This window comes from Channa argus, chromosome 13, assembly GCF_033026475.1.
Source record: "Channa argus isolate prfri chromosome 13, Channa argus male v1.0, whole genome shotgun sequence".
NCBI classification, from domain to species: Eukaryota; Metazoa; Chordata; class Actinopteri; order Anabantiformes; family Channidae; genus Channa; species Channa argus.
This window is the reverse complement of record NC_090209.1, coordinates 25,889,479-25,913,044: the sequence shown is the minus strand read 5'-3', so window position 1 is coordinate 25,913,044 and position 23,566 is coordinate 25,889,479. Positions and strand designations below refer to the sequence as shown.

The following is a 23,566-nucleotide window of genomic DNA, read 5'->3' as shown; positions in this document are numbered from 1 at the left end:
GTCAGATCTGTGAGCAGGTTGTCATCTCTACTTCCTGTTTGGGTGGGGTTGATATATGAAGTAGAGGAGAGAGCAGAAAAGAGCAGACAAATGCATGTGTGAATTTGTTACACTGCTCTCTGCAGTTGACACAAGGTACCTACAAATACCAGCTGCAGGGTCCTGTAACAATCATTTAAAAACAACCAAGGAACCTAAACGTGCTGCAAATCTGCTGCATGGGATCCACATCTAACAGTTTGACTGTTATCTATGATTTCTTGACACAACAATATGTATCAGAAAATGTAACTGTGCAAACGCATAGAAAATCACTTCATTTTGAAGTGATTATGTGATAAACTGAAGAGTTTAGTTTTTAGAAACAATGTAAGATTGATGCTGGGGCAAATTCCTGCAGACCAGAGGACACTTTGACAGCAATGTAGACAAGGTGAGACACTTGTAAAGTGTTCCATCATGTGTGGCACAGAGAAAATAGATGGATTATTTGATGAATGCCTGATGTAGTTTGTCAGATCACTCAAAACAACAACAGAAAGAGGTGACTGGGGTTTAAAAGCTGTTAAAACAGAAATATTGAGTGAATTATGACACTGAATGTTTTCAAAAGTCCCCTTTAGAATGGATGACAGTTAGTTTTCATCCAGGCCTGCGGATTTAAATTTCTTACATTTTGATTTCTTATATTTAAATATCTAACAAAAACACAGAGACGATGTCAAAGAATATTTCTTTTAATTTGACTTGATTTCATCTCATATTAATATTGGGAAAGACATCTTCCATTTTTCTGTTTGTTTGCTTTTGGGTGTGTGCTTCGTTCTCTTGGTTCAGTTCTGTTCTCTGCGATTTTCAGTCTGGAATGATCATCCATCATGAATCATGCTCTTGGCTCACTCCTATACCAGGTTCTCCACTGAGTTGGACTGACTTCTTCTGGGGTTCCTGCTTGATGACATTCTGCAAAGTCTCTATGTGTCACTGCTGCTTTGGGTTTGGCTGCTGGTGGGATTTTCTGCCCTCTTGTTTACACCGCTCTGGTTCTGTTAGTTGCTCTGTGTGGTTCAGAGGTCTCCTGGCTTTCTTTAGGTTCTCTATATCATTAGTTCCTTCTATTTTATGGCTTGTCCAGTTGGAGGTTCTTTAGCTGTTTGCTGACTTGGTCCTCTGAGGTCTGCTGTGTGGCAGGCTGGTCCTGGTTCTGCTCCTGGGGAAAAGACAACCTCTCATTAGCTGGGTTTCCTCCATGTGCTAATTTAACTGCACATTTTCAATTTGTGCAGTGGATGGAGGAAATTGGAAAACATTTGAAAAATATCACGGAAATGTGAACGGCCCTGAGCTGTGATGGAAAAACTAAATGCATCAAGGCGCAGAGGAAACATTCGGGAAATTCAGTTGAAAATTAATTTAATTGTAATTTAAACATTCAGTGATGAGGCAAAAATGAGGCAGACCAGAATAGATATTCTGTTATTATCAGTGGTTTAACTGGAGCTCTTTTAGTTCTTCTTGTATCACTTTCTTCTTCTACAATAGTTCAATGACTCTCCACCAACTGTTTGTTTTCTTTGGATACTTTTCCAAAAATGTTGCTGTAATTTTCAGCCCATTTAGATAGAAACCTTCTTAATACCTGCGACTCTGTTGACTCTTACTCCTTAATCGTGTACTAACCCAGAGATGTTTGTCAGAGCATCTTGAGCTGAGTGTTTACATGTCTGTGGTTTGGTTTGGTTAAAGTTAAGCATATGAAACAATATGGTTAACGAGGAGGGAAATGGTTAATAATAAAAGAGGGATCTGTTCTGATTAGTTCGGATTTGTTCGGTATAATGAGAGAATGTAACTTTCCATTTGTCTAAAAATGATGTTTGATGAATGAAAGTCTTTCTTTAGGGTTGAGCACCTGGACATGTAGCTGGGAGCTGTAGCCGGCCAGTGTGGCGTACAGGAACTGGTACTGCTCTGTGGTTTGGATCATACCACCTCTGCAGAGGATGGGGAGAGGACTACAGGTTACACATGAAGCATTTAGGGAATAAACCAAACGTTTCACCAGAGAGAAAAAATTGTTTGCATGCAAATTGATCGTAGAGAAAAGGTGATTTATATTTCACTCACCTGTCGAGTCGAAGCTGACAAACCGTCTCCAGGATGTCAACTTGACCGGTTTCTCTGAGCTGCTGACAGCCGATACTGCTGGCTATGAAACAACCCGTCCTCCCTATACCTGCACTGGGAGCAGAGAGAGCAGACAAGTAGTTTAAGCAAGTAGCTAAGTGGGGAAGCGTATTTGGGAAATTCGCAGTTCTCGTTTGTAAAAGCCCTTGTTAACAGATTGAGCAGATTATTCAAGATGAATCTCTTTAAACGGGTGTCAGACGTCACAACGTCACAGGATATTTAGAGGATTTTTGGGGGATTTTTAGACATGGCAAAGCAAGAATGCGGTAGCAGTGCACCAGCAATCAGTACGACTCCTTTTGTTGTTATGATCAGTTGATGTTATTTTATCATTGTATTTGTCTCTAAGTTGTAGTTTTGTTTATAGCCCATTTTAGTATTATTCATACTAATAGCTGTAGTTTCTCAGGTGTCTATCAAAAGTACTACATGATTTTAAAAAGCCGTACAATTTAGGGATGTGTAATGTATTCAAATTTCTCCAGCAACTGCTTTGTTTAAAAATAGTAAAAAACGGCCTCATACAAGCTGCGACTACACTCTGGGAACATGTTTTAAATGCATGTAGCAGTAAATGGATGCTGGAGTCTGCAGCAGAGGTGAGGAGCAGCTACAGAACAGCTTTCTAAATCCCCAGCCTCAAGTTTTCTCACTTTTCAGCCTTGTAGCGCTGAGACCAAACGTGCACTGACACTTAGTGGTGGTGAAAATGAAGCTTTCAAAGCTCTGAAGTGACACGAGGCAACAGGGGTGAAACTAGTTTGAAGCATTGTGTATTGCCTTTTAGTCATCAGTGACGAATCTGACGATCTGAATACAAGCACATGATGCCTTCAGGGTCCCCCGGCTTCTGCTCTCCAAACACCCGCCAGCTCTGCCTGTCCCCCCCCCCCCCCCCCCCCCCCCCCCCCCCCCCCCCAGCTGTTCCTTGTGCACTAATTGGTGTATATAAAAGTATAAAAGTAAGAAAGAATAGAAATTAGTATATGTCAAAATTTAAGCACAGTATGGACATTTCCACACTATCCAGAATAAAGTACGTGTGTTAAGAAGCAGGGGAGGAAACAAAAAGAGCAAGTAACAATAAGTAGAGACATATGTGAAAGAAAAAAGAGAGATGTTATTGCAGAGGACAGGACCAGACCAAGTCAGTGTTTAATGAACTATGGAGACAATGTAGATGTCAGGAAAGTATTTTTTAGGCCAACTGGACTAATGACACAAATATAGATGGAATGGACCTGAGAAGATCTGTGACCAATAGGAGGCAGTAATGCAAAGGATGCCAGCTGCTATAAAGAAGAGGAAGAATGGTTCCCACCAGCTCTTTGCCTGATTGGTCCATGTCTTCCTGTTTCCTTGTGGCGTTACCTCCTGCCAAACTGTACCTGAACATATCCGGTTAGTTTTCAGCTCCCATACATTTCCTGTTCTTTCTGCCATTGTGTGTGTGTGTGTGTGTGTCTGTGTTTTGATCTTAAGCCTGTTGTTTACAATAAATCATCACCATTATGCTGCTTTTTGTGGTGTGAAATGCAAACTCTCTGCAGACTCCACAACTTTGATTTTGATGCTGTGGCAGAAGGAGAATTCCATGAGAATGGCCACATGATTGTTGGCTTAGTGAAGTGATGCATTAAAGCAACTTGCCACGAATAATTGTTATCGAATTATATAATACATGGAAAAGAATTTGATGAATTTTGCTGATCTCTGAGCTTTAAATCAAATGGCTAATCAGCAAGCTGATCCAAACGCTGATACTGGGAAACGCTTAAGCATCACTGAACTAAAGACATGAAGGGGTTTAGAGGGGACGTGCCTGAGGCTGATTGTTTGCTGTCAGACAGTTCCCTGTCTCTGTCCAAGTTTTGGACAGACCTGAAACTTTTAGGTGCGAAAGACGCACAACTGTTAAAAACAGTGGAAAAGCAGAACCTTTAATTCACCTCTCGTTTCGCTAAAAACACATTTGTGTAGGTGTGTTCATGCATGCAGCAGCTTATCTGCATTAGTAAACACACCGTGGGCCAGATCCACACACCACACCACAGTTACACTCTTTCATCTGTCCTGCCGGCTGTGGTTGGCTGCTCAGTTGCAACTGTCCACAATCGAACAGGAAAGAGCTTTCAACACATCCGCCGTTCTGGTTAAGGAGACATCACACGCTGGTTTTACTCTTCAGTAACACACTGTAGTCTTTGGTGCTCTTTTAGAAACAGCTTAATGGTTGAGGGAAAAAAAGTGTGATCACTGAGGCTGGAAACAAATCAGTTATGATAAACTCTGTCTGCATCTTATTGTGACATGTTGTTTCTTAGTGGACTTAGTGGACACTGTGGACTTAAGGGCAGTAATTTGAGCCAAACAAAAGAGATGCGGGTAACTCGTTCTAACCACTGTGGCAGGCACAAGCAAAGAGACCACAAAGATCACAAGATGGCGCTCGCGTGCAACATGTCACATTCGGAATGTTTTACTAAGGTTGTAGATATTTGTGCTTTAAACTGCTTTGCTACAAGAATCTGTGACTTCAAAACATTTTTCACCCTTTTCTGAAAATACTTTTACATAACTAGTGAACATGGCCCTGACAGCAGCCACAGCTGTGCTGGCTGCAGGGTGGAGCTGTAGCTGTGGATATGGTTCATGCTCGGACTGCAGCAGCTGCTGTGGTTAAATCCACGGTGCAGTGACTCTACTGTGACGACTTTATTGTGCCGTATTACTATCAGCCGAGAAATCAGCTTTTATTAGATAAGACGCAAACACAGCACAGAAGTTCAGAGGCTTCAACTCAGCAGTCGCTCAGTCACGTGTGGTCTCAGTCCGGTTATAGTTTGTCCACCTAATGATACAGAGCTGTGCCTGAGCAGTCACAGCTGAGCTCACAAAGCCATCATGCAGTAACAACCACTGGTGGTCTACCACACAGGTACACCTCCATCAGAAAAAGATGGGAAGTTGTGTAAAATGTAAATCAAAAAACATGTGCATTGATTTTGAAATGATGTAAAAGCTAAATTTGTAAGTAAAAAGATATTTGATGCCCTCCAACAGCCCCACAGGTCATCTGCCCTCTCACACGACCCAACGAACACTTTGTTGGAATAGCACCACCTCGCTGGGAGGCAGCCATGTGGTGAAATGACCCCCCTCTTAACCTGACTCATCCACTGCCCCAACCTGCCTCCTTACCGACGCTGCACAATCCAAACACCAAGAGACATATTTTACAGTCTCAACATGTCTCAGAAAACATTGCGACATTGGCAACAAAAGACTGGAAAAGTTCTGTTTTTGCTAACCGTTGGATTTCAGCGTCCTTTCTACGGGATTTGCATTACAAGAATGTTTAGCATTACAATTTATTTATTTTATTAGTTTTCACTCCATTTTAGCCGCTTCTCCCTCAGCCACCACCACAACAACTGGAGGACTGGTGTTCTGACTGCTCCTGGTACCAGACAGCAGCCTCGCTTAGCTCAGGTAACTCTGTCCTTTAGAAGACAAGCGTCTCTCTTTGTATTGAGAGACACTTCTGTTCTTCTGCTTTATATATGTAATTATGTATTTCAACATAACAGCTCGTTGTCTGTTACTGAAGTTGTACTTTTGTTCGGACATCTTTAGATTTCATGCGGTCATTCTTGGTTTTCTCAGTGTTTTTTCATCTTCCGTGTCAAATTCCGTGCAGTCTCGTGCTATTTAAAATACAGACTACAATGCATTTTTAACTAAACAAGGACAATGGGATTCTTCATTGTAGGAAGACAGGTGCTCAAGCAAAGTGCGGAAATATTTAGAAAGAATCAAAACTTATTGCGACATTTGCTCTGTTTTATTTTAATAAATATTTGGCTGTAAACACCACGTGGCTTTGAGGCCCTCGCTCAGGCTGATACAGCACTGGATCCTACCCACATAATGCTCAGCCTCATCTGTCTCTACTGTCCAAGGACAGACAACTGCATCTGAACCAACCTGCAGTGGACGATGATCGGACCTGGACTGGAGTCGGGGGCTCTGATTGGCTGATCGCTGGGCAGTAGGAGGGCTCTGCTGTACGTCTCCACCTCCTCCACAAGTCTCAGCAGAGGAGTGGTGCATTGTGGAATGTGATGGTCAGGCCAGGAGGTGAACCAGTAGTGTCTGACGGGACGACGCTGGGAACACAACTACACACACACAAACACAGACACACACACAGTCAATTGTCTTGCATCTCACTTATATAACAGTATCTGCTAAATGACTAAATGTAAAGTCAAATGGTGGGTGGTGGAAAAAGTGCTGAGATCCTTTATATGGGTAAAAGTACCACAGTGTCCAAACACTTAAACAACAAAAGTCAGGCCTCAAAAACCTTCAAACTGGCAAAATGAGCTTGATGAAAGTTTATTAAAGTCACATATTGTACAGTACACTGTGCAACCTTTTACTGCAATAAGGCAAGAAGGATTTTTAACTTCCTTATTCATAGTTAGTGCAGTTTGAAGCCTGTTGAAAGGGTCACAAAGTAATAAATAAAAGTTAAATGTTTAGAGGCATTAGACTCCAGGGAAAGGCAGGGTCCACCCTGACCTGTTCTCCAGTGTGTCTCAGGACCAACACAAAGACACAGACAGACAACCATTCACATTCACATTGTGTGAGTTTCCATGCACTTAAGCAGGTTTTAGAGAATAGAGTTCTGTCCGAGGGCACAGATTTCCCTGCCGTGTAAACATGGAACCAGGTTTCTAATCAGCTTTCTCCAACTGTGCATGTGCGTAACAAAATGCTGCAGCTGAGTGAACCAGTGAAGGAAAGGAGAGATCATTAACGCTGCCTCATTTTTAAATCGAAGTCTCTCTGATTCTGAATACGTTAACTAACACCACTGTTTCCCCCACATTGGTGCACACATGGTGGCCAACGAGACCCCCCCCCCACCATGCTTGCTCGACAGGCAGTGATGCTTCATTCACGACCAATCCAGTTTTTATTGGCGTAATTTTATTATTATTTTATTACGTAAATCAGAGAAATCAAACGGTCTTTCCTGATTGTTACACAGCGGTTACGTTTCAATTCGGACAGTTCCTGTTGTGGATCAACTGTGTGTTTCTCCCTCTTTTTTCCGTTCTCTGTGGTGTCACTCCGCCGCTGCATGTGTACGTGGGTTTTCTTGTAACCAGGCGTCTTAAGTGCAGTCATTTACACCTACGGACAATTTAGTCACAAGTGAACCTAAAATTCATTCATCAGACCTTCTAGCTGTGAGGCGCACGGCCACAAAAGGATCATATCCCATTGAAATACAGAAAATTCATTTTTTTGTAAAGTGTGTCATTATACAGTAATATAATACAATGGAAAACTGTTATTGGACCATAAAATTAATTGTAATCAATCAATTTCGTTTTTTCGTACTATGTCTAATGCCTTAAACTTGCAAAGTAAAGTAGTAACTAAGACTGTCAAATATAGTGGAGTAAAGAAAGAAACTAAAGAGTCGGACCTGCAGAAACTAACACAGAGCTTGTGTTCGAAATGTTGAACAGCCTGCCAGCGTTTGATCCGGCAAAAAACAACTGTAAAATATGAACACACAGTTTTTCATATCCATTAAATGTAAGATATAACGCGTTCTCAGTTGCTTTGCTGTTCCATAGCAACCACCATGATCCTGTCACATCATTTCATAATAATCTATTCTCCTCAGTCGGAGTTACAGGAGATTTCCAGCAGGTGAAGTTGTTTCACTAGTGGCTGCAAGTCTTTTGTGATGAAGTGATGCATTCGTTAAATCATGTTGATGATTTAGTGGCTTGAGTGGCCAAGGAACAGTGCGGTCACCTTATCTTTTAGCTGCGCTGATAACATCATTTCCTCTGAATTCTGACAGCTGTCAGAACAATTTCTGCTCTGTTGCATCGTGGCACATATTTTAATCTGATGTGTTTAAACACGTCTGATAAAGTGTTTATTAACTCACTTGACATTTTAAATATAGAAGGTTAAAAAAGTTACTCTTTCATGTGCATTAACACATCTGTGCAATTCCCCCAGTGCAGAAAGTCTGTATTGAACTTTCCCCTAGTGTTGCCTAGTTCTCTAAATCCCCCCTTCTTCACATTGTTTGAACACGTTTTTCATCTCTATCTTTTGCATTATGATGCTACCAAAACCACCGTGATACTTTTATATTGCATATGAGGATTGAAGTATAGACAACATTTGTGAGAAAATGGCTTAACAAATGTTTCCATGTTGCATATTAAGGGGGGCTGGGCCAGAGCCTTTGTGTGTAACAAGTAGTAGTTGTTTAAAGACACACAGGTCAATAAAATGACCCAAAGTGATCGTAAAGAGCCAGAACCAGGACCACAGCATGACAGCTTTATTTGCTAATGACTAAATCTCACAAACAGCCGGTTTTCATCAATGTGAAACGAGAGTTTGGTGAATCTGAAGCCACTGTGGGTTTACGGTACCTGGATTTCCATGTCCGTGACAGTGAAGCCGTGTTTCTCTTGACTGTCTCTCACTCGGATCAGGAATCTACCAAATCGACTTGTCTCCCCTTCCTGCTCCTCTTCCTCCACCCTCCTCCTCCTGTCCCTTGGCTGTGGCCAGTACAGCTCACATTTCTGGAACAAAGGACAAAGTGTCTTTAAGCATCCCAGGCCATGTTCTAACCAGGGATGCTGCAGTCGATATTGCCGGTGCTCCAACCTTTCAGCTGTCAGGACACTTCACAGATGCTGATTTTACATTAAACATCATATAAAAAAGACCAAGTTATTAAAAGTTAAATTTGTAACATTTTAGATTGTTATCCACATACAAATAAGAAGAATCTTTTTTTTTGAAAAAAAGTTATTTTTTCTTTTCTAAAATATCTAAATAGATTTAGTCTGTGGGCCTCAAACAATTAGCTGAAATAATCTGAGACGTTTAAATGAGGAAGGTCTGTTTGAAATATGTCAAGCAGACACATTCACCACTGGGATGTATCTTGCAAACTCATATTGTTTTGTCTTTTGTTGGAAGAAAATTTGCAATATTTGTGTAATATAATAATGTAGAGTTGTACTACACTTGGTCTACGTGTCCGCTCACCTCATTCTTCTCCTTGAGTCTGGTCACCATGACGATGATGCTGCTCTTCTCCTGCCACACCATGTCCCAGAAGTCCCCCACAGTGTGCAGCATTGGCCCCTGAGTGGCGATGTAGGCTCTGGGAGCTCCTTTGTAACCCTGAAGCAGGTGTGAAAGTCAAAACTATTTAAAAGTGGCTTTTTAATAATCTTACATTAATGTATGTAATAAGCACAATGATGTCAGCCGTCTTTAGCTTAGGCTTGATTTGGTGGATAGTCCCCTCACATTTTCTCTTCAGCATATGAAAAACTGATGACACATCCACTTAAGAACTGCCCATGTTGTAGCTTTGAGCATTTCTTATTCCCTTTAGCAAGATGTTTGGGATCATATTTTGCTTTAGAATGAACTGTAGGCTAAGGAGTTTGGCCACAGTAACTTGAACATGAGCACATAGGACACGCATATACACTTCGCACCATTGCACATTCCCTTGCATCCATTGGTTCCATAGGATGCACATCAGAGTTTTGGCATCTTTGCTGCCTGAAAATACAATGTTTTTGCACAAAGCACACGGGTGACACTGCCCGTTCTCATTACCGAGGTGCTGAAATGGGGCCCTAGTTAGAGTCAGTGTAATACTGCAGAAACCCCAAAACTTTAATAATTGACACCTAAAGAAATTGCTGTGTAATAATATACAGTGACTAAGTCTCAGACGAAGGTGAACAGGGTGGTGTAGGGTACAACAAGCTGCAGGGCTTTGCCACAGGGGGCCAGGGTTTGAGATGTTGTGTGCTTTAATGATGAGTGTTACACAATGTGGTGCCTGTGGTTACTACAGAAAGGTGATACTTGCGTGCTGTTGTCATGTAATTTATCTTGTAACCCTGAACTTATTTTTACTAACCCTGACACAGTTTTTGAATGGATATAATGTGCCATTATCTGACGCTGTGGGATGAGAGCGTGTTAGGTGACATCAAAAGTTTCACCGTTGCTCTAATGATTCTGAAAAGTGTGGGAATTCTAAGTCAAAGTGCGACATCCAACCAGATATGAATGTTCTGGTCATAATTGGGATTGGATCTCGTGTGCACGTGTAGTTCTTATTTCTGACAGCGCACACGACTTAAGTGAGCAAGTTTCTGTACATGTGCGAGGTTTAAACCTCGGGCAGTACGCACATCCCCACTGTCATTACTCTAATAGAAGTTCATATCATTTTCAACTCTGGTTGATCTTAATTCTTGGAAAGCTGTAAGTTGACCACAAATAACGGGTCTTTGTACCAAACATTACTAGGAGCCTGGTACATGACGATAGTGTCCACGGATGTTTCCTTACTGCACGTGTTCCTAGAGTGCCGAGGGACAACAAGAAACCAGGACTGAGTGATGAGAAAACCTGACTTTTTGCAGAGATGCCAGCAAATACTGAATCTCGCCTCGTTGCTAATTTATCAAACAACATAAATCCGGAAGAAATTCATGCAGAAACATAAAATATGACTTAAAAAAATAGCCATTTAAAATGAAATTGTTGTTGATGATGTTATGACTATTAATATGTTCAAATGTTATCTGACACGTGAACCAGTGTCACCTTTAACACAGTGGACAAAAATGCGTGTAAAAGCACAACTAAGCCTCCATCTTTGGGTTTTGTTTAAGTGAATGAAGAAGCCAAAACTTTGTCACGTCTCCCTCACTTCTGAAACCACCTACATCCTTGAGCTCATGAGACAGGAAGTGAGAGAATTAAGACTCGTGTGCTCATCACCAACAGCCTGCAGGTTTCCAATCAGGAATTCAGACGTATAAATATATTTACATGTGTTTATTTATACGTGTAAATAAATGTCTCAGTTGCTGCAGCAGGTGTCTGTTGATAGAAGTCAGCAGAATGAAACAGACACACACAGACACATGTTCTCAGGCTGCAGACTGTGAGGGATGCGTGGGCCGAGGTGGGGGGGGGGGAGAATTGGGGGTGAGTCAGGGACGTGTCACTTCCTCCTCACTTCCTGTGGTTTTCCTGGTTGTCAGACTCCTACACTGACAAACCGACGGCTCATATCTGAGTATCTGTTTGTTTAGCCGTCCGACAGACACACACACACACACACACACACACACACGGACACAAAAACAAGAAGACGCCTACGCTCAGCGTCAGCGCTGCCACACACTCAGCACATCAGCTTGTTTTCTTTGTAATAAAACGCTAAAGCAAACAGATTTTCTTCACTTCTCACTAAACTTGCACAAACTAAAAGGGACGAGTTTTTTTTAACCAGCTCCTGATTTGTGTTATAATGTTAAAATGCTATAATGGTTATAATGTGCTAAGAAAAAAAAAGCCTATGGCACAACATTTCATCCAGTTCCTCATCGATGCAGAACAGGAGCTTATGAAAAGTCTTTGCCTCATTTTGCATCACATCAACCATAACTGGTCGCGTTCAGCACATGTGAAGGGGACGGCAACTGTAATGCAAAACAACTGTTAATCGTGTCTAATTATATGACCTGGAGTGACTGTTACGCTGGTTGTGGTGCAGGTCTGAATTGGACTTACGGTAGATATTAATGTGGGTAACAGGTCAGTTCTGGTGTCAGGCTGAGCAGGTGCAGGACTCTGCAGGATGTAGCTCAGTTCCACAACTTTCTACTGAAATGTAAAGGCGGTGCCGTTGACAACGTGTTCGTCAAAGGCCTCCTGTCCAGCCCATCTCTCGCTAAATGTCACTGTCTTCCCACAGTTTTCAGCTCGTGATGAGGTGGCTTCCTGATCGACTGTCTCACACTTAAAATGTCGTATGGTCACATTTTATCCAGTATTTTCCTCGGTTAAACTTTCACTCTGTCAGAAGAAGTTTCTTACTTACTGAGAAGTAGAGTTTTGCTCCATAACAGCTCAGAATGTGAAGAGTGAAGTGGCAGCAGAACTTTATTATTAACTTTGACATCAGTTTTCTTAGTTATTAGAAGTTAGGATTAAATTAGAAAAGCTCTGGCTGTAGGTTGGTATGGAATATGATTAGATGACAGGTAATTTTTCTTGTGTATAAACTGAGAAAGAAACTTTCAGAAATTTCAGGAAATGACGTCCACTACAGAAAGATGAAATCTAGTTAATTCAGCGTTTTAGAGATTATGTTGACACCCTGTCTGTGATGCTCTCTATCATTCATCTCTGGTTTTTATTTTGAATCTATGCAGTAACTGGGTGGATTTCACTAAAGAATAAAGTGTTTATCTTCAAAGCTGTGCCTGGTAAAGTTCCTGTTTACCTTCACTCTGAGCTCTTTCTGCTATCAAACCAGATCATCTACACGATAACTTTCAGTGGTCATGGAGTCTGTTCAGATGTTGGTTACATTTTTTTTCTTTATCTGCCACAATGAACTATAAGTACTTACTTGTATATTCTCGTGTGTGCATGAATATTATATCTGTTATATCATGATTCAGAACAATTGTAATTATTTTAAATTGTGAATTTTCATCACCTGAGTTCTTTTGGAAAAACAAATGTTCATATGCAGCCGTGGAAAATAACTTTATTTACCTGAGCACTGTACCTAAAAACAGTGTTACGGTACTTTACATTAATACATTTTATGAAATTTCAAACCTTTTTTTCTAACACCTGTAGTTACTAGTAACTTTTTGGTTTAAGAGAAATTATACATAATATACTAAAGATGTGGTATAGTTGAAGGTAAGAGAAACTACTTAGAAGTATAAGAAATAATTAAAACTAGCTCCACTTTTATAGCTGCAATATTAAAGTGTTAAAGACATTTATTATTATTTTTATTATTAATAATTATTTGCAGGACTTTTACACTGCAAAAAAAAATCTCAGAACATTCTTCACTACTGCTTTTTTGTCTAACTAAGAATATTACGGTGTCCACATACTTTTAGCAACATGGGCATTAAAAGTGTTGTGAAAACCGGTAACTACTCAATCTTGTCCTTGTTGTTGATGTTTTTTTATTATATTATTACATCAGACCAAAAAAACAAAACAAAACTAATGCAGAAGTCCCTTTGCAATTCTGTACTTATAAGATTGAGTTTAGAACCACAGAGCTCCAGTATGGCTGCCTGACACTGGGGTGTTGTTTATCACCTGAAACACCCCTAAGGACTCCAAAAAACCACAGAAGGACTCAATATGAAACAAAGTCAGACTCTGACCCTGATGTAGTTGGCATTAATGTAGCGGTCTGGCCCGTTCTCTTCCTCTGGGCTCCTCAGGATCACCCGGCTAGCAGGGTCTGAACAGCAAACAACAACAAACCACAATGAGGAACAGTGTGCAATGATTTTCTGCTGACGACAGACGGACAAGTAAGTTACTGACTTGGTAGGATGGTTTTGTATCTGTCTTTCATCGTGTGCCCCGGAACGTCCAGCTCTGCAGAGCTCACAAAGTTTGGAGGGATCTTCTGTTGGAAAAACAGGGAGAAAGACACCTCAACACAACACATAGATCTCCTATGGAATTTAGCATTTATATATATATATATATATATATATATATATATATATATATATATATATATATATATATATTGCATTGAAGGAAAGATTTTGCAGCTAACAAGGAAAATACTTTTATCCACTAGAACATGTGTCAATATTGTTCACTTTTCACTGTTTTATATTTAAGAAAACAGCAGCGTTTGTCTCTTGTGGAAAGTAGAAGAAATGGAAGTTCTCACAATCAAGTCTGAGAAGAGATTGAGATGCAACATTATATATGTTTGGAGGCAAATTTGGAATTGATTTTGGACTTTGGACAGCCACCTTGTGTCATTTATCCAAAACATAAAAAAAATGTATGTTTTATTATAAATTCGGCAATATGAAGCAGCTTTACCTGGTACTCTAAATTCAGTGTGTTTAGGTCTGTAGCAGCCTCCTTCAGGAGTGTGTGTGTGAGCGGTCGGGTGGAGGTGTGAAGCAGCTGAAGCCACACCTCCTTCGGGGTGGTGACTGAGCACATAGGCTCCAGCCCCAGGGTGCTCACATCCAATAACAGCGAGAGGTTGGAGCCCCGCCTATAAAAAAGCCAAGCAAAGAGGGCGAGAATAGTGTTTATTCATAGATGCATTATCACGGTTCGGATCTAGTCAAAGAACTGGATCTCAACCAGGAAAACTGGCTCCAGACTGGCACCAACTCTTTGCTGATCTACAACTTAGACATGTTAATTTAATATAAATGTATGTGATGCTAGTTAGCTAGCGAAATGCTAACAAAGTCTCCACACCCACAGCTCGCCTTCATAACATGTTACTACAGTTCGTATTGAGTGTAATTGTGGGAGCAAAATATCCCCCACAATCCATTGTGTCATTAGCTTGTCCCTTCAGGGGTTCGTCACAGTGGAACGTGTTCTGCATTCATTTTTATCCTGGATGCCCTTTCCTGCCACAACCCTCCCTTTTTATCTGGGCTCAGGAGCCGCACCAAGGTGGCCCTTTTGGTGGCTGGGTGGGGTCAGACATGGTGGGGGTGGGATTCAAACCGGCTGCCTTCTGCATCGAAACCCAACCCACCAGGCTCCCACAGATAAACAAATTAGCGAACTGCAAATGATGTTTTATTACTTCATAAGTTTACTCCTTTTACTTTATTTGCCAGTCTAAAGAGACAGGAAACAGACAGAAACTTGGTCAAAGGTCAAACTGCACATTTTTCTGTAAAATCAAGAGATTCTTGTGACTAGATTTTTTGAAAGTGAAGGCACTTTGTAAACCAGTGACATTTTTAAAAAAAGGCAAAGGCATTTTGGAAAGAGAGGTCAACTTTGAGGTCAAAGTGAGGACACATTCAAAGATTTAGAAAACAAAGACAAACATGGAAAATGAGGACATTGTTTAGAACATAGGTATTTTCAGAGAGTCAAAAAATATGCAATAGTTTCACATTTTTTAAAGGACATTTGAAAAAAGACCATGTGAGTGTGGGGGGGGGGAGTGAACACCCACCTCTCTTGCAAGCGGACTGAGGCTTTGCGAGGAGGTGTGGTCATAGGTGGGGGTGTGATTGGGTCCTCAGCAGGAGGAGAGGTGGAGTGCACGGCCGACATGCTCATGGTTGGTACTGTGTGTCTGTGTGAGGTGGAGATGGTCTTAGCTGGTCATCTTCATACCAAGCTGCAGGAGAGAGACAGGGAAACCATGAATATCAACACATCACTTTAGCTTTTAGTCACTGCAGTGATGAGCAAACAGCACACAGAGGTGAACCCACATCCACAGAGAGGAGGAACCATCCATCAACCAGCATCCACCGGAAACGAGGACTTGTGTTAGAGTAAAGTCCCTCACTCACGTGTTCTTGCCCAAAGCAGGAAGGTACAGGTTGTAAATTTGATTTGTAGCTAAGAAATCTCGCAGGTTAATAAAACCGTCTGCAGAGCTGTAAATTGAACAGCTGTTTATTGAACAGTTCAGTGTCAAAACCCTCTGACATTTGTTTTATATAAATAATAGAAGCCAAAAGATTTATGTTACTTTGTGTGCACATCCAACCATTACCTGTGCACAGACGTGCTCCGTGCCAGCAGGCAAGGCAGGCAAATGCTTGGGGCCCCAGGCCGGTAGGGGGTCCCCAAAGGCTTCAGTGTAAGCAAACAGGTGTAAAGAAACAAGGAAAACCAGCGGGTGAAAATGAAGCGGAGTTATGATTATGTGAGCGAAAAAAGAGGAAAAGGAGAAAAAAGTCGAGATAATCACATTTAAATATAATATAAAAAAATCAACTCTGTTATATTGAAGTTTGATTCAGCAATGCAGAAATGTGACGGATGGACACATGAAACCAACAATCAGACCTCTCACTAGTTCCTTTGAGCCTTGGTGGTGATATTAACAGCACTTTTAACATCATTATTTATAACATGTAAGAATAAAGAGTTTTTCACAGTGTTGAACCAACAACGTCCCATCTCTCAAACTGTTTTTGACTCTTTCAGCTACTGGTCTTTCTCTACAGCACATTTCCCATCACAGCAGCAGAAGTAACCAAACTTCAGTCAGGCAGGTTTCTAAAGATAAAGACACTGCTTAAACTCACCATTCTGTCTCATGTCCCTCCAGTTTCGCTTTTCAGATTAATTCAAAAATCTTCTGTGGATTGTGCACATGCTTGACAGTTGTGTTATTATGTTCAGCTCCGGCTCCACGTGTGACTTCTGACAGCTCTCGCAACCGAATCCCTGTTGTTGTTTTTGTTGTCGCCTTAAGTGAGGAAGTCTGACAGCAATTGTTGTCGTGTTGATGATAAAGTGAAGCCCCCTCTTGTCTCATATGTCAACAGTAACATGAGACAATCCGGACAGACGTGGACCGTAAAAATCAACCTGCATGAACTCTGACATGGAGATAAGAAATCTGTCTGACAGTACAATTCAGTGTGTTTCCACATCAGTTCTGAAATGTTTCAGTGTGTCTCCATCGGAAGAGAGTTTCCTCACATCAGGAAGTCAGCACGCCCACACTGACTCAACACAACGCACACACATTGAGCAGACTGACACAGAAACACTGCTCCACACTGACACTTCTATTATTTCATAATTCATATTGAATGAATGGTGCCACGCACTTAAAACTGAAATAAATGAGCAGGAGAAGGTCTGTGTCTGTCTGCAAGAACTAGAACCAAAAGTGACAGACTATGTTGTTGTTTTGGTGAAACAGTGTCCACATTAGGACAGTCCAAAGTGGACAAGTCAAACATTCTTAATTTATTGAAAAGTACAGTATGTGCTGTGAAATTTGCCCTGACGTTTTTAGCGAATTTGCAGAGATGATGGTAACGTTGAGCTGGACAGATTTATGTTGTCCAACACAGCTGCTTCTGAGGACTTTGGTTCCTTGTACAGTTGTTACCACACTCCCATAAAAACTAGAAATATTGTCCTGTGGTCTAATTCCTCAATCAACCAGTTGACATGAATGTAATCAGTTCATTCATGGGTCCGAGTGGACGTTTGTGCCAGTTGAATGACATGGACGCACATACAACCTGGAAACACTGTCCTCAGCACGCCGGCATAATGAATAACAACCAGCTGTCAGTTTATTGGGTACAGTCAAATCCAGCAGTCCTGCAGTTAAACCTCCTTCATGAAGGTGATAATGTTTCATGACCATTTTATGATGCTGTTTTATAGAGAGATGGTGAAAAAAACATTAATGCGACACAGTTCAACGGCACCACAGCCTGATGTACCTAATAATCTGGCAACATGGATTCCAGTGCAGTTATTAACAGTGAAGGCAGAATTGCTACTTGCAAACAATAACTATTTAAAATAGCAATGACAAAACAGGTTTATTGTGGTCAGCCTGCAGTTGTGGCGCAATAAGCTCCAGTTTAAACAACGCGAGCGTCTCCATTTTACTGCACCACCATGGTCCTGTGCTTTTACTGGTTCTCTGCGGTGTCAACAAGAGGTCACACTCCCCGGAGCATGAATCACAACATTGGAAGGGAACAAATTGCATGACGTGCCTTTACTGCCCCTCACTTATTGCTGTTGGTGTGTCAACACTCACGAGCTCTTTACCAGCTTTATTTTATCAGCAGACATTGTGTATATGAGCAGCCTGCAGCTTCCTACACCAAGTGTTGAGGTTATGTACCAAATATAACATGTCTCACCTTTTACCCTTTTCTATTTTGCATCGTTTATTAGTTCAGTGTGTCTGCACAATAGTAGTAGTGGCGACATTTCCTTTAGGCCCTTAAGCAGTGCAAACAGTCTACGTTACAGAAGAGAGAGTAGTTCTGTGCACATCACGTAGGTGTAAAGCTCAACAAACAAAACGGAGATTTAGTCACATATGACAGATTTGGATAATATTTTAACATGTGTATCTCATTCCTGCTCCTCAGAGGAGGAACCCATGTGGCTTTTATGAAGTTTACAGCCACTAGGGGAGCAGGAAACCTTTCATTTTATTTAGTAACACCTTCTAAATACATTCAAATCTGTTTGTTTGGCTTGTTTCCCTGGGTTGCACACAATTATGTTTGAAGCATCATGTTTTCACACACACACACACACACACACACACACAAAATTAACAAAGACCAGCAATCGAAGGTTTTCAGTAGCTCAAAATGAAACACTGAGCAGTGATACTGCTTTTCAGTAAGTGTGTCAAGCTTACCAGTAATTTCACAGCCATGATCTTCTGTTTCTGTTTGTTTCAGGGCTGCAAGGTGTGAATCCTTCCCTGATACTGGAGTTTCCTGCTGCTCTCTCCTGACTTTCTTCTACAACAACATGAACGACCTCACTGAACCCAAAGCTAACTAATTAACTTATAGGGAAGTCCAAAAGAACAGAGTTTACAGTTTCCTCTGCTTCTTCTTTCTCGCCCTCTTCAAGTGAAATTGATAACATACTGACAAACCAGGGGCAAGAAGAAACAAGTGAACAGAGAGAATGAGGGGAGATAGAGAGAAAGTGATAGTGAAGCAGAGAATGACAGAACACGAAGTGAAGGAGAGGGAAGAGGCAGCAGGAACAGACATGTCCTGTTTTGCTGGCCGTTCTTACCCTGATCTGAGGTGTTCAGGTAGAGCGAGTGATAGAAAGACCTGAGGGAAGGTGGAGAAAGAGAGAGAGGCAATGAGTCAGAGAACGAACGAACAGATAGAGAGATAATGAAAGAAAGGAAGAGAGATGCTCCAGGCGTTGATTATTAACACACCAGCAGCAGCTGCTCATGAATCATTCATGTCAAATCATACAATGCACCGTTAACACCAGCAGTACAAAAACATGTAACACATGACAAATGCTGCTATAGGCTATAGCTTCCGCCCCCCCCCGGACAGTTCGAGCTAATATGGAAAAAAAACAAATCAAGCTTCTATTTTTTTTATGAGCAAACGTTGACTCAACCTCACACCTCCACACTGTTTCTCACTTAACGTTCCACAACGGAAAACTGTGACCATGTAAACATTGAACCCCAAACTTCGAATACACATGTTAAACGCGGCTTGTAGCCCCGCTATAGGTTGAGATGCTGCTCATTCGTGAAGGTCCTGGACAGCAAATGTCCAAACATACAGGGGCCAAGCAACAGTGGGTTAGAATGAGGTCTACAGATAAAGGGTCCAAAGTTATTACTGCTAAATGGACACTTTAATCCAAAAAGCTTTACAATGTTGCTTCATTCACACAGCGATGGTGGTGGCTGCCATGCAAGGGTCTCACCTGACCCACCGGAAGCCAGATGTCACTGTCAAGGACACTTTAACACCAGAAATGGAACCAGCGGACCCTGTGGTCCGTGGACAACCGCCTCACCAGCTGAGCTACAGCCGCCCGCTGTTTTTTACTACACAACACAAACTAATTTCCACGAGCTGGATGTCAACAGCTGACATCTGAAAAATAAATCTGTAAAATCCACCCTAGTCCTCATGGGCTGAGGAGGTGCTCAAATGAACATCTACACCAGTTTATGACTTAATCGTTATGTTGCAATGCAACATCTTTTTGGAACGAGCATGAAAAAAGCTTTTATGAAGGGAAGGGGAGTTTCAAGGAGGTGGCAGCTGTACAAAACACAGGACCGTCAAGACAAAGACTCGAGATCAGTTCCTGAGTCCTGTGTGCTGGTTTGGTTCAGGCAAGAAAACATCTGACGTTAGGGTTAGAGAAAGATCACGGATATGTTTAAATCTGACTGTGTTACAACAGCACTCGATCTTCCTCTGACGTCAACAAGCTGCTGGGATCTAAACACAGCCATAAAATGCTTTAACAGACCTCATAACTCTAATGCTAACAACTCATCATTTACATTGCTTGTCAACATTTTCTCATTTGTGATGTGGTTGAAATTACATATCTTGGGAAAATGGAATCATCTTTGCAGTTTAGTCGTATAGAGACGTTGACATGAGTAGAAATTTTCCCCCAGCACTTTTACAGGTCACAGAAATTTTTTGTGCCCGAGTTTAATAGAAAAACAATCAACACATGTTCATCATTCTTTTAACCCACAATATTAACCTTAACCAAAGTGCTTGAGTTGTTTAGCTCTAACCACCGATGGGACTCATGGAGTCGATGCCACGTCACTTGATTTGCTGACCATCTTTTCCAGCCACCAGCCAATTCAATAACTTCAATAACTGCAGCACATTTCCTACATAACCTACAGAATTTCTAGCTTCATTTAAAAAGCAACTGGAAAAATAACTGTGAACTAACTAAATATAAATGTAAATTCAAAAATGTTAGCAAAATAAAACTAATATAAATGCTGTTGTACAGGGTGTTGATGTCTACTGTATCTTAACCCTCCAGGAGTCTGTCATCTCACCAGTGTGATCAAATCACATGATTGGTTCAATGGTGCACATCTTTTAATGTGGTGCATTATGGTAAATTCACACATTTTCAGAAGCACCTGCAGACACGTAAGGGTTAAGCTGTGGCTAACCAACCTACAGTAAGCGTGGCTTAGCACACAACTTCATTTTAAAGCATTTTCAGACACTAGTTACAAAAACCCTGACCATCAAATAATTGAATGTGTCTGATGTGTTTTTTCCTTAAACAAGTTCAATTACAACGTTTGCCGCCTCCCTCACTGCAAAATGCAGACACAATGTATGAATATGCAAATTTGCATTGTTGAGGTTTAGCAGCAGAACGACACAGACTGTTCTCAGTCGGCCTTCTGTGCAATGCAGGCTCCAAGTTTCCACATCACACTTGTGTAAGTTACACCCTGAACCACAGCTGTCATCATGTCACCAAACGTGCACTTAAACACACCGCAAAGTCAGATTTCAGGTGTGCATGGAGAAGCTTTCCCCCTTCAGCAGAAGCATTTTACAAACACTGTGTGTGGGTGTGTGTGAGTGTGTGTGTGTCGGCTTTTGAACATAAATTATTCTGCACAGTGAAGGTCAAACATCAAAGACTCAAAGCATCTGTGACCAAACCTTTCATTATTACAGCTCCCATCATAAGCAGCACCACCACCACTACAGTGACTAAAACAGTGAAGCAGGCATCATCTGTCACGAGCTCCAGATTTGGTCCCTAAGAGTTTTTAAAGGCCTCAGTCGCATCAATCTGGTTATTTTACCCGGAAATTATAATTTTATACAAAAATAAACCTTTGCTATTGAAAAAAACTACATCAGTATAACTGTAGGTAGTAGCCGTCTTATCAGAGGTGGTGAGTCCTTTGACCAAAGGACAGTTTGGAACTAATTCTACACCACTGAGATTCAAATGTAAAAATTATATTTTTATTCTATATTTGTATTTTACAGGCACTGAATACTTTGTAGCTTCATATTTTTTTTGGTTGATGAATTTCTGGTTAATACCACATATTACTACTGAAACTAATCTCCACACACACACATTTTCACACATTTTCTATTCCCCTCATCCGAGGTTACGGGTCCCCTTTAGACTGCACGCCACGGGCTTCCACATCGTGTATCTGTGTGTGTGTGTGTCTCACAGTGGGGCTGTATAAAGCGATTTTCCACACCTGTTTCTGCTTACACTCACTTTATAGTGAATTATTATGGAGCCCAGGACGGGACATGGATGAAAAAAAAAACAAAAACGGATGAACTTTTGCGAGATGTCACAAACGTTTTGTAAACACAATGTTGGTCACTTTGTTACTCGTGAAGTGCAGACGACTTCACGAGTACTGATGGATGCATTACTGATGGCCACCTTCTTCAGGTGTCCTTCGTTGAAATGAAAACCACGTTCATTGTTCAGCGCTTTAATGCATTTATGTTCAAGCTCAAACTCAAAATGAAAATCTATAAATTTGACATGTAGCACTGTCATTTCCATGGTGACCAACTAACCCACAAGTATGTTTCTAAGGAAAATATTTGCGAGATCCCGAGAAAAGTTTTATTTGTTTTTTTTTTTTCAACCATGTCCCTTCACAGGCTCCGTAAAATATAAACCACTTATTACGTGTTTATTTACAGGATGTAGGGTTTAACGTGTTATGGCAATAACTGTGTGACGTGTGTTAGTTTAGCATTTTTTTGCAGATGCACAAATATGTAAACACCATTTTTAAAAAATAAATGTTGGTCTGATATTTATCACTTTTTGCTATTTTTAAACAGTATATATGTTGTGAATTTAATAAAATTAAATCAGCAAATAAATTGTGCCCGCATTAGGCTGCAGAATTTAAATTAACTGAGTATGTGCGGTGTAACGTCTATCAATAAAATATTCATTTACCAGTATTAGTACTCGTGATGCTGCAGAATAAACCCTGTGGACGTGCTGGATTAGATGTTTCTGATGCAATACAGTGTTTGAATGTTGCACACGATCAGGTGAAGCTACTATAATTTTATCTCCTTTACTGTATCTAATGTTTTGTGTAGTTACAACTTTCAGTATAAATCGAATATTTGCAGTATACAAAGTAAGCAGTACTGCAGAATAATAACGTAGCTTGAATAGATGTACTTAGCTACACTGGGCAACTGGTTTTACATTCAGGTTATTTGGAAATTGAAGCATAAGGCATTAAGTAACAAATTGTACTGTTATGGACACTTCAGAGTGGTAATGATGCTACTCTGATGAATACAAATATTTAAAGTACTTCTGTAAAAGTAACGTAAGTTAGATTTTTGTTGATCACAGACTTTTGACAAACATCACTGGTTTATCTAAACTTATCTTACACATCACCAAGTTTCAGCCCCCACCCTCCCCCCTCTCCTTACCCCCCCACCTGATTGTGTTCCCGTCTTTTCCTTACTTCCTCCTCCTCCTCCTGTTCTTTGTTCTTGCTCCTCGTCTCTCGTCTCTTCTTCCTTTCCTCACATCTGTTGCTGTTGCTTTCTGTTGTTCTGTCTTTACTTCTACCTTCTCTGCCACTTCCTTTTCTGCACCCACCCACTCTCTCATTACCACACACACACACACACACACACACACACACGAGTGAGTCTTTTTCGCACACAGACACTTTCTATTTCCCTCATCCAAGGTTATGGGTCCCCTTTAGACTGCACGCCACGGGCTTCCACATCGTGTATCTGTGTGTGTGTGTGTCTCACAGTGGGGCTGTATAAACTGATTTTCCACACTTTTTTCTCTCCAGCTGTCAGATGAACAGCAGAGGCCAGTCAGACTAACCTGCTAACGTTATTAGCAGTCACCATAGAAATAAAATTAATAGAATAAACACCAGCTTCTCTTCGTCTGT

The 23,566-nt window shown here is 41.0% G+C and overlaps 1 protein-coding gene across 6 annotated transcripts; it reads right to left on the bottom strand.

Annotated features, from left to right (window-relative positions):
• Positions 1-721: 721 nt before the first annotated feature.
• LOC137139639 (tyrosine-protein phosphatase non-receptor type 7-like) lies at positions 722-23,261 on the bottom strand. 6 transcript variants are annotated; one of them, XM_067527177.1, is made up of 11 exons: positions 23,117-23,261; positions 15,296-15,463; positions 14,182-14,362; positions 13,663-13,747; positions 13,497-13,576; positions 9,301-9,438; positions 8,673-8,828; positions 6,178-6,371; positions 2,128-2,241; positions 1,913-1,994; positions 722-1,210 (listed from the first exon to the last, which is right to left on the bottom strand). In XM_067527177.1, the coding sequence occupies exons 2-11, from the start codon at positions 15,400-15,402 to the stop codon at positions 1,121-1,123; spliced, it is 1,227 nt and encodes a 408-aa protein (XP_067383278.1). In that variant the 5' UTR covers positions 15,403-15,463; positions 23,117-23,261; the 3' UTR covers positions 722-1,120. The 6 variants fall into 6 exon arrangements, with proteins under 6 accessions (XP_067383278.1, XP_067383277.1, XP_067383279.1 ...); XM_067527176.1 differs by having other exon boundaries at positions 23,090-23,226; XM_067527178.1 differs by lacking the exon at positions 23,117-23,261 and adding an exon at positions 18,883-18,903.
• Positions 23,262-23,566: the final 305 nt, after the last annotated feature.

Excerpts from the sequence above, each read along its gene's own strand:
- LOC137139639 (XM_067527177.1), bottom strand. The coding sequence starts at position 15,402 with ATGAGCATGTCGGCCGTGCACTCCACCTCTCCTCCTGCTGAGGACCCA. Across the intron at positions 6,372-8,672 it reads TCACGGACATGGAAATCCAG|TTGTGTTCCCAGCGTCGTCC; the intron begins GTACCGTAAACC and ends GTGTGTGTGTAG. Across the intron at positions 2,242-6,177 it reads CCGATCATCGTCCACTGCAG|TGCAGGTATAGGGAGGACGG; the intron begins GTTGGTTCAGAT and ends CTCTGCTCCCAG.